Consider the following 13,962-nt stretch of genomic DNA (forward strand, 5'->3'; position numbering starts at 1 on the left):
GAACAGGGCGGCTCCTGCACGCCTGCACGATACGTGTGGTTCATTGCCGGATCTCGGGACTGGGTACTACTAATAGAATGCCAGTAACTCCTCTCCACGGCGGTCATGGGTGTAGATCTCCTGGTTTCTTTTAAGTAATAGTCGGCGTCACCAGACCAACGCCAGAGTTTGCGTTTGTAATTCTTGGCTAAGGTATCGAGTCTTTCTGGAAGGCGTTTGTCAAAGTACCCGGATCGATACCAGCAGCACACGGCAGGCGGCGGCCATCCCCAGGGAGGAAAGGAGGTTTGATGATTGCCAGTTGAAGGATCGTCCGTTCCTGATCGTCCCTTCTCTCGGGATTGGGATGTTGATAAAAGGGCGCGGCTGCAACTGCGGTCAATTGGTGTTCTAGGCGCTCTCAGAACTGCAGCGACTTACACCCGCTTTAAGATCGGGCCATCCACGGACCCCTATTTTTTTTCTCTCATCAACATAGAACAACTCACAGCACCACCAACAACAAAACAACAATCCACCTAACGGAATTACCGTCATTACTCATATTCAGCAAATTCATCACAATGGGCTCCTACTCTCCCGACCCGCCCAAACCCTGGGTCGAGACGCCGCTCGTCTTCTCGCCGCCCCTCTCTCGCAAGGCAGGATGCAACATCTACCTCAAGCTGGAAAACACCCAGCCCTCGGGCTCCTTCAAGTCGCGGTACGTACATTCTCTTCCCCCGCTCCTTCCAGCTCACACTCACTAACCATTTTGCAACAGCGGCATAGGTAACATGATGCTAGCCTCCCTATCCAACCCCCCTTCCTCCTCCTCAGAGGACCCCCTCGCAACCGCAGCAGCAGACGAAGTAGTACACTTCTACTGCTCCTCAGGCGGCAACGCCGGCCTAGCCTGCGCCTCGACCGCCGCCTTACTCGGCCGACACCCGGCGACTATCGTGGTGCCGACCTCGACGTCGGCCTTCATGATCGCCAAGCTGCGCGAGCTCGGCGCCGAGGTCGTCCAGACGGGCGCCAGCTGGGCCGAGGCGGACGCCTACCTCCGCGAAGCCCTCCTCGTTCCCGAGAAGGGGGTGAGGAAGGTCTATGTGCCGCCCTTCGACCACCCGGACATCTGGACCGGCGCGGCGAGCTTGGTGGACGAGATCGCGCGCGACGTGATGGCCGGGCGGGTCCCCGGTGGTGGTGGTGGTGTGGATGCGGTGGTGTGTAATGTCGGTGGCGGCGGGCTGTTGAATGGCGTCATGGAGGGCCTGGAGAGGTACGGGAAGATCATGGTGGCCGGCCAGCCCGGGAGGAAGACACGGGTGTTGGCTGTCGAGACGGTCGGTGCCGAGAGCTTGTTTGCGAGCGTTCAAGCTGGGCAGCTGGTTACCCTGCCCGGGATCACGTCCATTGCGACGTCCTTGGGCGCGCGGAAGGTGTCGGAGATGACGTGGGAGTGGTTCCAGCGGGCAGGGGGGGACTTGATCAGTGCCACGGTGACGGACCAGGAAGCAGCACTCGCGTGTGTCAATTTCCTGGACGATGCGAGGATATTGATCGAGGTTGCGTGTGGCGCGACGGTGGCCACGGCGTATAACGGGTATCTGAGGCAGTACCTGGGCAAAGGATTGACGGACGAGGAATGGGCCACGAGGAATGTGGTGCTCGTGGTGTGCGGAGGATCTCATATCAGCTTGGAGATCCTGGAGAAATATAAGATGTTGTATGGGATAGAGTAGTAGAAAAGGGGGTCAGGGCTCGGAAAGCGTGGCATGGCATGATGCGTTGGGGCATCGTATGAGGGTGCTCGGATGGTTAGCAGTTCCGTCCGTTCTGATTCCTAGGACACGTTCGAATAGCTTAACTGTTGAACTTGGACGTTCAGGTTGCAGAAGAGAAGTGCATTCTAATTTTATACCAGTCACCTATATAGACCATGTAAAGGACATATTGAAGGGCACAACTGCGTGGCTTTGGGAGGTAGCAGGGAGATCATCTTTGAGGAGTGCGTGATCTATCCGTGCACAGTGCCACATGAAGTTGGGTATTTGTTTTTCTGTCCGGGAAAACTGTCCATATTCGCATCATGCTCTGTGTCCAGGAGGGCCAATACTCTTTCCGTTATGGAGAAAGCAGTGCCAACTACCCCCATTGTGAAGGCTTCAGCATCTACCTCAGCTGTGGTGGAGCTAAACAGGCAAGGGAGGCTGAAGCTGTGCGGAAAACACTGGATATGTAGTAGGCTGATTTGTTCCATGCGGTCGTTTCTGGTAGTGTCTTACCTTTATAATAGCCAGTAGAGTGACCGAAAATGGGAAATACCAGTACGGCAATAGGTGAGCCACTGGCGTTGGTGTCAAGTTTGGGCTCGAGGCGTCAGGTAAACCAGGCAGATATTTGCCAGGCGGATTGCGGTGTCTGCCCATCTGTATTGCCGTGTTAATTGAGAGCAAGATCAGATGAAAGCTTTCCCGGAATTACCGCTAACACCTTGTGAAAAGACTGTCTTGTTCCTCTTGTTCTTATGGATGATCTTGGCAGTGGTGGCCCTGATTTGTGAAGGAACTCTGAAAGCTCGGGCGTCAACAAAGGGGGCCACCTGCCCTGACTTGCATGTTGTTGCACTGAAGAAGCGGGAAAGGGACGCGACTTGGGAAAAGGGACGCGATTGGGGACAAGGAACGCGACCTGGGAACGGGGACGCGCCCTCCTCCCGGGAACGATCTCGCCAAGTTGGTGGTCCCGTCTCAGTCACGGGTGTTTCTGATATCTCGCAGGAACCGTGAACAGGGCTAATGCTGGAATCATCAGCTGACCACCTACAGTGAAAGTGTGCAGTCTGCTGCCAGTTTCCTTCGGCCGTCATCCGTAGCATCGTAAGCGACTGTCCTAGGTGAGCGCGTCTGCTTGCGCATCTCCTTGCCACCAGGCCATGTGGAATCGTCACCCACGTCACTGTCAACACCCCCCCTTCCCCCCCCAAGTGAAACCAAGCAGTGAACTGCTTCCCGCACTGTGAAAAGCACTGATTTCTCCTTCACAATCGCCCAATGCACTCTTCGTTCCTCCTCTTCGTCTCAAACAATTTTCGGTTATTGAAATCCATATTCAGGCACCCCCTTTTCAAAGATTCTATCTCCTTTCTCCCCATCCCTCACCGTCTTAACCAGAGATAACCTTTCAGGCAACTTTTTTGGATGCTAGCACGTCCTTCTACTTCCTTTCGTGTCTGTCAATAGCGCCCGCCCATCTTTACGCCCGCGTAATCACCACGAATCCCGGTTTCTCCCTGAAAGACAAGGCGAGCAGGATGAACCCTTCTCTAGATGCCTCTCATCCCAACCAACGGAAGATTTCCGACTCGCTTTCCCATCCCGGCCCACTTCCGACTAAAGATCAGGATTCCATGGATCTGGATGTCCCGAGCAAGGGATATCACCTGAACCTCCACATCCCCCAAAGTGGTCAAGCCATGGATCTGGACGCCCCGCAAAGCGGTCAACCCATGGATCCGGATGACCTCGGACCCATGCAGACTCTTTCTCACGGCCTCAAGCGTACAGCTTCAAACCGCGACGACAACAACGAGGATAGCCTCATGGATGGCGATGCCATCATGCTTGAGGCATCGGCCGGGGCACAGCCAATCAGCCCCAGGATTACACTGCGCGCCAATTCGCGAGCTGGACAACCTCCCGTAGTGATCGACCTTACCGGGAGCGACAACGATGATGATCTCATGATCATCGACCCCCCGGCAGCGGAGTTGAGTGACAAGCCGTACCCCAAGCGGCTCAAACTCGCCCAAGCGACATGGACACAACCCACCATTCAGCCGCAGGCACGGCACTGTGCCTAGAATGCACTAGAGCTGCCTGCGTCTGAACAGCCAGACGTGCTGCCGAGTGTTGAATCAGTGGTTGACTTCTTCACGCTGCCGCTCGAGGTCCGCGACAAGATCTACCGCCTGCTGCTCGTCTCGCAGGGGCCCATTCACGTCAGGCAACTCTGGACCGAACGGATCCGCCGTCCTAGTCGCCGTCATAGTAAGAGCGACGACCTCCAGACCCGTATCGACACTGCCATCCTGAGTGTATGTCGTCGCACCGCCGCCGAGGGTACCCGCATCCTCTATTCCGAAAACACCTTTCTCTACCAACTGCGAGACCACGCTGAGCAGTGCTGGCCTCGAAGCGAGTACCGAGGCCAGAAAGACCAGGCGACACGCAAGATCAGCCTGAAGAAGTACGGCCATCTTCTGCGCCACATGGCTATCGAGCTGGAGCCAAACCGTACTGACGAAGCATATGAGCGGCTGATGGCAGCCGCGCTTGGGACGCTCACGGCCCGGCCCAACAACGTAAGGGACAACGACCACCTTCTTCCAGACTGCGGCCCCATCCACCTCCGCACGTTCACCATCACCATCTCGCCGCTGTGGGAGACCGCCAAAAACGGGTCCCGCTTCCTCAGCGTGATAAGCTTCTTCAGCCAGGGGAGCGACGTGCTCAAGCAGCTGCAGCGCATCCACGTTGACTTCCTGCGAATCGTCGTCCACGTCAACTCGCACATCAAGCTTTACGGCATTAACGGTCGCAAAATCGCCCAACCCGACCGTCATCCCAGCGAGATGCGGTACGACCTTGAGATGACCCTCGACCTGCGCTGCCTCTCCGATCCGAGCCACAAGAAATCGGACGACGAAATAGGGTTCCTCTGGCAAAACGACCATCTCATCCGCGAAGCACGCCAGCAACAGGCCGACAAGATGGCTGAAACGCTCCGAAACCTGCGCAGGCACATCGAGGAGGCCTGCGTGCGGCCCGATAAGGCTCATCTGGAGGGTAAGCTGTGGGAGAATCACACTGCGGCGGTGCAGCGGCGAAGGGAGGAGAGAGCTCGGCTGGAGGCGCGCTTGAACGGTGATAACTTGACGGTTAAGGATGACGATGAGGAGGATGGAGAGGAGGACGAGGATTGGAGGATTGGCGGGGAGAAGAAGATCCTAATCATTTCTTTTGTCGAAATCGGTGGGCAGAAGCGTGCTTATCGTCCTTGAGCGAAGTGACCGAGGTGGGCGGGGTGGTGTTGATTATTGTTACTAGGAGAGGCGACGGAAGAGATCGCAAGTTTCAGAGGGAAAAGGAGCCTTTCTTTGCCGGGGTTCTTGGAGGAGCTGAGTGGAATGGTTTGCGATTTAGGCCTTCAAGTTCGGCATAGGGATCGGCATCACTGCCATTATCATGAGGATATCTGGAAGGGCATTTCATGGGAGCCAATATCGGAGGCGCAAGCAAGCAGCATCTCGCCCTTACATATTTGCGTTAATAGTTATTAACTGGGCTCAGAATCAAGCAGTGATTTTCACCTTTGATACCTCGAGCGTCTCGGTGTCCACTAACACAATCTCACGTGTCGCTGCAAACGAGGGGACCAAGACCAGTCGCACCGTTTGCCCTTGCGGGCCTTCGATGACTTTGGTCCCAAACTCGGGTTGACAGCCGACGAAATAAAGGTGCGGACATTCCTTCATCACAAAAGGCTCGTCCTCCTGGAAAGGGTATGACCCTTTTCACAACCCATTGTCAGCCAACCTCCTGCCACTGGGGATGATGAGTATTTTGGGGAGAATGTTGCAAGACTTACACAACGTATCCGGCGCCGTCGGTGCACTACACCGCCACCGACACATCGCCTCCATCATGCCCAGCCGGTCGCCGCTGTCCACGTACTTGCATATGTCGTCGAGGTTCTGCCCGCCCGTCCCCAACACGCGCCACCCTTCGACCTCACCCTCCCACGGGTTCGTTACCGGGTCGAGCCACCCGGGCTCTGTTGATCCTGGCATTGCTGTGTACGTCCGCGCCTTCGGGAACATGGCTGAGTGAATCGGTTGTTGTGGGTAGCTTACGTTGGCCGGGTCGAGTTCGCCTGGGAGGAGAGTGATGGGCATGGTGGGCAAGAGCGAAGAGAGGAAGGTGTCGAGGAGTTGGGAGGGGAGTGGGTTGTAGGAGGACGAATCGTAGCCGTATTTTTTGTGCGGCTTCTTGTCGACCACGGTGCTTTCCTCGAGCGAGTGCTTGGCGATGGAGTTGCCGGCTATGATGAGCCGCGATATCTGCGAGAGCTCGGACTGGGCGGCGGGGTCGAGTGCTTCGCCCAGGAGGAACTCGAGTAGGAGGTTGAGTTCCATTGCGTAGGATGTGTCCGTGCCGGAGAATTCGAGGCCTGAGACGATCGCGAGTTTCTTCGACGGCTGAGACCCAGTCATCTCGACGTCTTCGTCTTTGACTTTGGTCTGTCGGCTGGCGCCTTTAGACAAGGAAGGTTTGGAGAGAGACCAGCGCTCGGGTTGGGGCGGCAGGTCGGCAAATTTCAGGTCGATGACCTCGAACTCGCCGTTGGCGTTCTCGGTGCCCATCACGGCGATGATGCAGCCTGTGACGAGGAAGTAGTCTCGGAGGAGGTTACCGACTAACCGGATGCGACCAGAGTCATCTTCCAGCATAATCGACTCTACGCCATCCTTCGAGTAGTAGTGGTCCGCAGTGGCAGGGGCCGAGATCCACCGCTGGCCAGTGTCAACAAGAACCGCTGTGCAGAGGGGTCACGAGCACGTTACTCACATCTTTGGACACATCCTCCAGCACACTGGGCTTCAGCGGCATGTCCATGTAGACCGTGCCAGCAACCCAGCACAACTGGCCCTGACGGACATCCAACACCCGATCCACCTTCGTCGCCGTCTCACCGCCCAGAATCGTGCCCTCCCATGCTGCGCTGGCAACTTCCTCGGCAAAGGGCTTGATTTTAGTGAGTCGTAGGAAGTATGTATCGGCGAACTGCTGCTGGTACCGGCGGTCCTGGGGCAGGGCGAAAGTACTGAGGGGTTTGTAGTTTGATTCACTGCGCTCGAGAGGTTCTAGTGCATCGCCTCTATTGACTACATTAGCAATCTATTTGCCGCCTTGGCTCGTTGCATGCTTTCTAATTCTCACGATGGTTTCTGAAGCAAGCTCGTATTTGCGATCTCGTCGAGAGTCACCATTGTTACTGTTGTTTGGCGGTGCTGAGCCTTCCCGACGTTATGACGAGCCACATTTGGATGTCAGAAGCCAGGACGCGCTTGGAGAAGCTCTGACGCGAACAAGGTCTACTAATTGAATTACAGGTCGCGTCAGGCATCTGCCCCGCTATGCAATACCTTGGCGAGCTTGGTTAATGTAACAGTGATTCGCTTGCGATAAGATAAAGGTAAAGTCCATTGGAAAGACCGTGGGGTCGATTGATTGACGATAAGGACAAAATCGCAAAAAAAGTTCCAAGATCAGATTGAATCGCTGCGGCAGGTTAGACTCGGCTTTTGGGTGGTTCACCACGACACCAAACTCTTCCTACGCCGCCGCCAAGTGAATCAACATACAGCTCTGAGCAAGACAACAATAAGTAAGTTCGCAATGGACGAACCAATGGCGGACGCCCCGGGGCCCCAGGTCAGGGTGACCTTCACAACAACGGAAGCGGATCTTCAGCTTCACGAGAGCAAGCGACAGCTTCTCGTGCCCGCAGATATCCGGCGATATGGCTTATCCCGCATCCTCAACTCCGAGTCAATGCTCGACACCGGGTCCATCCCATTCGACTTCCTCGTCAACGGCAGCTTTCTCCGATCCAGCCTCGAAGACTACCTCACCAGCAACGGCCTCTCGCTCGAGACAAGTATAACCCTACAATACGTCCGCAGCTTAATACCGCCCGTTTTCGAAGCTAGCTTTGAGCACGACGACTGGGTCAGCGCCGTCGACGTGCTTTCCGAGACCTCACCATCTGGCCGCTGGTCGGGCGACGGTTTCCAGCGCGGCCAAGACCGGATCCTCTCCGCTTCCTACGACGGCCTGCTGAGGATATGGAACGCTTCCGGCCAGGTCATTGCGACCTCACCATCTGGAAGCCATGGTGGACACACCGCGAGCATAAAAGCCGCCAGATTCCTGACCAACAGCCAACTCGCCTCCGCCGGCATGGACAGAGCAGTGCGAGTATGGAAGTACACCGAAACCGACCAGTTCTCGGGTGATCTCAAACCGACCCTCGAACTGTACGGCCACACCGGCTCGATAGACTCCCTCGAAGTCGACGGCGCGTCTAAGCGCCTCATAACCGCATCAGCCGACGGCGCGATCGGGTTCTGGAGCACCACCAAGAGCACCGCGCCGGAAGCCGACGCTTCTCTCCTCCCCGGCGCTGGGGCCGCCAAACGGCGCAAAGTGACCTCCTCCGTAACCGCCGCCCAGCGCGGGCCCCTTTCGCTCATGCAGATCCACAACGCCCCCGCCAGCGCCGCCATCTTCGACCCGCGCGACCGCACCGTCGCCTACTCGGCTTCGCAGGACCACACCGTGCGAACCATCGACCTCACTACCAGCAGCGTGGTCAGCACGCTCACCACCTCACACCCTCTGCTCTCCCTCTGCGCAATCGCGCGCTCCGGCAGCACGCCCTTGCTCGCGGCGGGCACCGCGGCGCGCCACATCACGCTGGTCGACCCGCGCGCCAGCGCGTCCACGACCTCGGTCATGACGCTGCGCGGGCACACCAACAAGGTGGTCAGCCTGAGCGCGTGCCCCGAGAACGAGTACTCGCTTGTGTCGGGCGCGCACGACGGGACGTGTCGGATCTGGGATCTGCGGAGCGTGCGGCCGGCCACCAAGGACGAGGGCGGCCTGGGCAGCGTCAGCGAGCCCGTCTACGTCGTCGAGCGGGAGAGCAGGCAGGGCAAGAAGAGAGCTGTTGCTGGCGAGGGGTGCAAGGTGTTCAGCGTGGTATGGAACAAGGAATTGGGGATCTTGAGCGGTGGGGAGGATAAGAAGGTGCAGGTTAACTCGGGAAGGAACGTCCTCGCCAAATAAAGCGGCGGGCTCTTGTTGAATACTGATACGCGAGTGATAGAGAGGGAGGAGAGAGTGTATGTTCGGTGTGTAAAGGCCAACGCGAGATTATACCCAAATACGAAGGTGGAAGACTAGCTTGGAGTTGGGATGACGCTGTTGTCTAGCCGGATGTTTGTATGCGGTTCTATGTCGCTATGTACTCCAAGCACCTGGGGCAAATGGATATGCTGGATCTAACAACACCTCAGTCCCATCACATCAAGATCCTTGTATAGATCTGAAAATACCGATGCCGCTAGACACCTTAAGCCGCATGGCCTGCGCAGTACGAAGGACAGATTGCCGGTCCTGGGTTCGGATGATTGCTGCCGAAGATTGAGCGCCTTCAGGCGTCTCGAGGCAAGTCCACCATCTGTTGGCGGGCCGCTGATGACTTATAACATTACACGGCCGAAATGGATCGCGTTTGTAAAGGGGAGAGTCCTCTGACTGCGTATCCCGTCCGTGTCATTAGTTCTTTGGGGGGTGTGGGTGACGATTCGCCGTTCGTCGGGGATGTCCATTGTTTGATGCACATGGCTGACCGATCGTCGGGCCTTCACTCAGCGCTGTACCTTCAACCAAGCAGCTTGGCTCGCCTTATGTAAGTTGACTAGCGATCTTCCTACCTACCTAGCCCGGCCGGACCAGTAGTTGATCCCATCCAGGCCTAAGCAACGGTCTTAGCAGGAAGATCGGCCTAGACAACAGGAGCTATTTCCTTGCTGGGGTTCGGCTAGACTACAAGTTTAACGGCACGTGCGCCAGGTGAGCGGTCAACAACACCGACTTCGTCTTCAGGGCGGCCGGGCTTGTCTCGACCTGCAGCGTCGGCGCCGGGGGCCTGCTCGTCCGTGGCCGTCAAAAGGGGTCCGTCAGCGAGTCTGATGGGAATATTGAGTTCGGCGTGATGAGGGAGTGGAGGCACAGGGTCGAGGTTCTTCCGCTGGTGGTCAAGGACGGCATAGAGTTGGAGGTTCGCGTAGGCATCGGATGCCGCATCTGAGGCTATCGGTCAATATGTGTAACTTATACGTGGAGATTCCCTTACATTTGACTTGGTCCATATGCAGTGGCCCAAACCAGTTGCCAGAACGGACATCGTTGCCCTTGAATATGGGCAGTCCAAAACACTCCTGCACCTGCGTGGCCAGAGAAACCATCCTTTTATTGATGAGACCGTATTCGCCGCTCCTGGAGTATTTGACGAGCTTGTAGAGGTGACTCAGCTCGAACTGACCTCGGGTTTTGATGCCCAAGAACTCGGACAACCGCGTGCAGTCGCCCTTGATGCAAACGCCAACCTTGGTGATTTCGGGATCTTCCATTATTTTCTTCAGGGACGGAGCGACCAGATCGGTGGTTCTCATCGGATACGCGGCAATGTGAAAGAGTCCAATCCTGCTGGGACTGGCCAGCTGCACGAGAGAGACGTTCTTCCTCGCGCCCGAGTTCTTTGTCGCATTGACCATCCACTCCAAGTCGAAGCCAAGCACTTTCTCATTCATGAAGTACTGCTGGAGAACGCGCTCCGTCGTGTGCAAGCTAGTGCAGTAGTGGACTTTGACCTTAGCGTCAAGCGCACCCTCCTCGCCTGGGCCTCGGTACATCTGGTAATTCCAGAAAGACTCTGGCGTCTCCTCAGCGGCTTGTCTTGCAGCCTGGAATACTTGGTCTGGGATCTTGAAATCCAGGGGCGTAAATGGCGGGGTTATTGGACCGTTTACTTTGGGCGTGGGCTTCTCTGCAGCACCGGCCACGGCAGCCGGAGCATCCTCGGTGGCGCCCTCAGCGACAAGAGTTGTTGTGGAAGAGGCTGTGACCGCTGTGGCAGTGGTCAGAGTCGAGGTTGTGATAGTGGTACCAGTTGACGTTCGGACAGTTGCCACACGGGTCTGAGCTTTCCCAGCCCCACGACCAGCAGGAGGCTCGTCGAGAGCAGTACCCAGGGAGAACACCGTGGGCAAAAGAGTCGATCCTTCCTGGGCGGGACCAGTCACTGAGTTTGCCGGCGCGCTTTGGTGCCTCATCAGCGGCAAGCGAGGATAGACAACACTACTGCCGCTGGCAAACACAATGCCGCGGCTGACATTCCACAACCGATGTGTCGTCTTTCTGGCGTCCATGTTCATGCAATTTCGATATCTTGGACGGAGCGAGTTAGCCTCAGCTAAGGTACACGCGTTGCAGCTTTGGCAGGGGCGGCACTTACAAGGCGTTGCGTGGTTGAGAGGAATGAAACCGGCGTCGACAGCGACACCTTTTAAGAAACCCGGCAACGCCATTCACTCCATGCGCATGCAACGGCCTCATCGGAAACCGTACAGATACACTGCCGAATGAGCGGACCGCGCCATGACTGCAAAGGGGCATGACGCTGCAACTCCGGAGGCGCATGTTGCCTCGAAACAGGGAGCAGGCAGACGCGCGCTAACAATAACCCATGTCGCGAGGTCGGGTCTGTTGTGGATTCCGGGGCATTTTAGGCTGTCTCCACTTGCCCGTGTTGACGATATGCATCAAACGGAACTGAGCTACGTATTACAATACCTTACATTACCATCCCGCCAAACACCATCACCAAAATCAAGGGTAGAGCTATGAGTTCAATGAGACGTCGCTGAAACAATCGGGTTCACCACATGAACATAATGGCTACTCAACTTCTTCCCCTAGGTACATCAGAACTATTTTGCAAGTCCTACAGGGGCATTGTGAGCCAGCCGAATGACTGACCGATCCCGCAGAACTCATCGACAAGTGCGTCGGGTCCAGCATCTGGGTCCTCATGAAGAGCGACAAAGGTACCGACTCTCCTTTCTGATCTCTATGCCTACAGCTCCAGCAACACGGTGCCACTAACCACCGACGTACAGAATTCACCGGTACTCTGGTGGGATTTGACGACTACGTCAGTATGTTTTGACCTCTAATTTCTCTTTGGGCCTCCGAGGGGTTCCGCTAATACCTCCTCTAGACATGGTGCTAGAAGACGTCACCGAATTGTAAGCAAAGCAGTCCGGCTTTCCACCTCGTGTTTTCGGATACGTAGACTGATGATGGCCCTAGCGACTACTCCGGTAACCACACCAAGCTAAAGAAGATTCTGCTGAACGGGAACAACATTTGCATGGTGAGTTTCTGGCCGTCGTTTCCTCACAGTTTCGACTGTCTAACGGTGTTCGCAGTTGATTCCAGGCGGCAAGGGACCAATAGAAACAGCCGCCTCATGAGGGGGGAGATCGCGGACGGTAGATACAGCTGGGAGCGCTATGGGAGCTGATCTCCTGAGACAGGGACGGCCAGCTTGCTTCGGCTAGTTGAGGAAAGGAGGTATGGGATTTGGGTACGGCCAAGTGCAAATCCTTGATCTTGCTTTTGTGTATCTACTGCTTTGATCCATCAAGCCGAGTCCCGATCCATAACTAGAAACATGCAGACCGGGGCAAGTTCATGTCCCCCAGAGCGGCTCCCGCCCCACGGGTTAACCAATGTGTTTCCCCTGCTAATGATATCCCGAATCGTAGCCACAAGCAAGCAAGGCAACAGTACTTTTAATGGCAAGAAAACGCGAAATACGTGCGCCCACGCAAGCCCTTGATCACAGACCCCACCCAAGGAACCGAACGCCGACCCTCAACGCCCCGACCAAGCCCCTCTAGATAGGCAAAAGCCGAGCTTCCTAGGACCCATTCTGATTTCCAGCACCCTCAGCACCGGCGTTCTCGCTTTGATCGGCATACTTGCGAAGCGCAAGCTCCTTCTGGAACTCGCGACCAAGCTGGCCATACATGGCCACGAGTTGCTTGCAGCACCGCACAACGGCCTCGCGGGGAGTGATGGTGCCGTCAGTCTGGACGCGTAACAGGACTTCCGGCACGTTAGGGTGGCCGACTGGAAAATGAAGATATCAGTATCAGACGCAGCAGTTGAAGAGGGAACCATCATTTACCCTTGTACCCGGCCATCATGACGTTGGGCGCCATCTTTAGATGCTCGCTGAGCAGGTTGCCCAGCGTGTGGTCTTCCTTTTGGATCGTGAAATCCGAGGTGTTCGACATGCCTGGGATAAATGGTTTAGTTTCTGCGAGGTCGTTCCCAGCCCAAGACCGAACTCACCAGTCACCACCGTCTCGGTGATCTTCTTCTGTCCCTCTCCGAGTACGAAAGACTCAAACCTGGATGGCTTTCGAGTTAGTATCTCATCTTTCGTGGGAGGCAAAAGCCGCTGCATCGCAAAATTCCAACCCTGTAGGGACATTATCCGTGTGTCTGTAGTTCCTAGTAGCCATCGTCGCAGTGGGCTAGGAACAGGGCGATAACAGGAGGAACCGGAGTCGTCTTTGCTAAAGCTGGTAAAATGTGGGTTTGGGGGGAAACCGAGAAGTGAGGCCAATGGGCTGATAAGAGTTAGGCAGATTGGTCACCACATCGAGCAGTGACGGATGGTCCTCCACGCTGTAGACCTTATCCACGTCATGTTGAGACCCCGACTCATCGAGGTATGCGTGACGCATCGGTTTGTGAATGGTTCAGGCTGCGGGATCGTGAGAGTCTGTCCGGGAAGGTGCGACCTGATGGTGACCAAGTCCGTCTGAACTGATTTCCAGCCGCCACTGCCAGTGCTCCATGATGAGAACCCAGCAACAATCAAATCATGAAGCACCCGCATGAACGCCTGTTCCTCCTGCTGATCCTCTGATGCCCCCATCAGTGTATGGACCTCATCCCCTTCTCATGCAAGCATCCTGCACGACGCAAACTGTCCAGTGAATCATAAACAAGAACACGAAGAGATAAAGGAATCTGACCCACCGATCTGGAGCGTTCATAGCTGCTAGAAAGATACAATATCCAAAATGCGTATTATGAATTAAGTCAAGATATCAGTCCGAAGCGTAGGGAATAATGTAAGGTAAGCAAGCGATGGCAGGCGTGATGCAAAGAGTGTGGTTGAATCGATAATGCCATCATGATTCGCCCCGTGCACTCACTCTTTATACGGATGGTCCGCGATGTGGTCTGTGCACGCGCCTTCTCCTTT

General features: G+C 55.9%; 7 protein-coding genes across 7 annotated transcripts; 4 read left to right on the forward strand and 3 right to left on the reverse strand.

The window, feature by feature from the left end:
* The first annotated feature begins 318 nt into the window (after positions 1 to 318).
* Positions 319 to 1,865, forward strand: B0T15DRAFT_98747 (tryptophan synthase beta subunit-like PLP-dependent enzyme). Its single transcript, XM_062871516.1, has 2 exons — positions 319 to 703; positions 764 to 1,865. Exons 1-2 carry the CDS (start codon positions 564 to 566, stop codon positions 1,725 to 1,727), a joined length of 1,104 nt encoding a protein of 367 aa, XP_062723911.1. The 5' UTR covers positions 319 to 563; the 3' UTR covers positions 1,728 to 1,865.
* A 1,595-nt stretch (positions 1,866 to 3,460) lies between these two features.
* Positions 3,461 to 5,047, forward strand: B0T15DRAFT_490728 (uncharacterized protein; the record flags this gene model as incomplete). The annotated part of the gene is made up of 2 exons (XM_062866707.1): positions 3,461 to 3,839; positions 3,906 to 5,047. 2 exons carry the CDS (start codon positions 3,461 to 3,463, stop codon positions 5,045 to 5,047), a joined length of 1,521 nt encoding a protein of 506 aa, XP_062723912.1.
* A 291-nt stretch (positions 5,048 to 5,338) lies between these two features.
* B0T15DRAFT_490729 (DNA polymerase alpha/epsilon subunit B-domain-containing protein) lies at positions 5,339 to 7,036 on the reverse strand (the record flags this gene model as incomplete). The annotated part of the gene is made up of 4 exons (XM_062866708.1): positions 5,339 to 5,556; positions 5,635 to 6,559; positions 6,615 to 6,924; positions 6,987 to 7,036. 4 exons carry the CDS (start codon positions 7,034 to 7,036, stop codon positions 5,339 to 5,341), a joined length of 1,503 nt encoding a protein of 500 aa, XP_062723913.1.
* A 251-nt stretch (positions 7,037 to 7,287) lies between these two features.
* On the forward strand, positions 7,288 to 9,036 carry B0T15DRAFT_523620 (WD40-repeat-containing domain protein). Its single transcript, XM_062868705.1, has one exon. It carries the CDS (start codon positions 7,446 to 7,448, stop codon positions 8,895 to 8,897), a length of 1,452 nt encoding a protein of 483 aa, XP_062723914.1. The 5' UTR covers positions 7,288 to 7,445; the 3' UTR covers positions 8,898 to 9,036.
* A 618-nt stretch (positions 9,037 to 9,654) lies between these two features.
* Positions 9,655 to 11,339, reverse strand: B0T15DRAFT_572366 (ribonuclease H-like domain-containing protein; the record flags this gene model as incomplete). Its single annotated transcript, XM_062870888.1, has 3 exons — positions 11,131 to 11,339; positions 9,970 to 11,063; positions 9,655 to 9,926 (listed from the first exon to the last, which is right to left on the reverse strand). Exons 1-3 carry the CDS (start codon positions 11,313 to 11,315, stop codon positions 9,655 to 9,657), a joined length of 1,551 nt encoding a protein of 516 aa, XP_062723915.1. The 5' UTR covers positions 11,316 to 11,339.
* Positions 11,340 to 11,483: 144 nt separating this feature from the next.
* On the forward strand, positions 11,484 to 12,251 carry B0T15DRAFT_98857 (uncharacterized protein). Its single transcript, XM_062871517.1, has 6 exons — positions 11,484 to 11,594; positions 11,666 to 11,722; positions 11,795 to 11,833; positions 11,896 to 11,923; positions 11,988 to 12,051; positions 12,107 to 12,251. Exons 1-6 carry the CDS (start codon positions 11,561 to 11,563, stop codon positions 12,149 to 12,151), a joined length of 267 nt encoding a protein of 88 aa, XP_062723916.1. The 5' UTR covers positions 11,484 to 11,560; the 3' UTR covers positions 12,152 to 12,251.
* Positions 12,252 to 12,559: 308 nt separating this feature from the next.
* On the reverse strand, positions 12,560 to 13,503 carry B0T15DRAFT_98946 (DNA-directed RNA polymerase). The gene is made up of 4 exons (XM_062871518.1): positions 13,167 to 13,503; positions 13,038 to 13,096; positions 12,871 to 12,981; positions 12,560 to 12,812 (listed from the first exon to the last, which is right to left on the reverse strand). Exons 1-4 carry the CDS (start codon positions 13,208 to 13,210, stop codon positions 12,601 to 12,603), a joined length of 426 nt encoding a protein of 141 aa, XP_062723917.1. The 5' UTR covers positions 13,211 to 13,503; the 3' UTR covers positions 12,560 to 12,600.
* Positions 13,504 to 13,962: the final 459 nt, after the last annotated feature.

Source organism: Chaetomium strumarium (assembly GCF_033439665.1).
Source record: "Chaetomium strumarium strain CBS 333.67 chromosome Unknown B0T15scaffold_2, whole genome shotgun sequence".
Taxonomy (NCBI): Eukaryota; Fungi; Ascomycota; class Sordariomycetes; order Sordariales; family Chaetomiaceae; genus Chaetomium; species Chaetomium strumarium.

Excerpts from the sequence above, each read along its gene's own strand:
- B0T15DRAFT_98747 (XM_062871516.1), top strand. The coding sequence starts at position 564 with ATGGGCTCCTACTCTCCCGACCCGCCCAAACCCTGGGTCGAGACGCCG. Across the intron at positions 704-763 it reads TCGGGCTCCTTCAAGTCGCG|CGGCATAGGTAACATGATGC; the intron begins GTACGTACATTC and ends ATTTTGCAACAG.
- B0T15DRAFT_523620 (XM_062868705.1), top strand. The coding sequence starts at position 7,446 with ATGGACGAACCAATGGCGGACGCCCCGGGGCCCCAGGTCAGGGTGACC.
- B0T15DRAFT_98857 (XM_062871517.1), top strand. The coding sequence starts at position 11,561 with ATGAACATAATGGCTACTCAACTTCTTCCCCTAG. Across the intron at positions 11,723-11,794 it reads CCTCATGAAGAGCGACAAAG|AATTCACCGGTACTCTGGTG; the intron begins GTACCGACTCTC and ends ACCGACGTACAG. Across the intron at positions 12,052-12,106 it reads ACGGGAACAACATTTGCATG|TTGATTCCAGGCGGCAAGGG; the intron begins GTGAGTTTCTGG and ends CGGTGTTCGCAG.
- B0T15DRAFT_98946 (XM_062871518.1), bottom strand. The coding sequence starts at position 13,210 with ATGGCTACTAGGAACTACAGACACACGGATAATGTCCCTACAGG. Across the intron at positions 12,982-13,037 it reads CACCGAGACGGTGGTGACTG|GCATGTCGAACACCTCGGAT; the intron begins GTGAGTTCGGTC and ends CATTTATCCCAG. Across the intron at positions 12,813-12,870 it reads CATGATGGCCGGGTACAAGG|TCGGCCACCCTAACGTGCCG; the intron begins GTAAATGATGGT and ends TTCATTTTCCAG.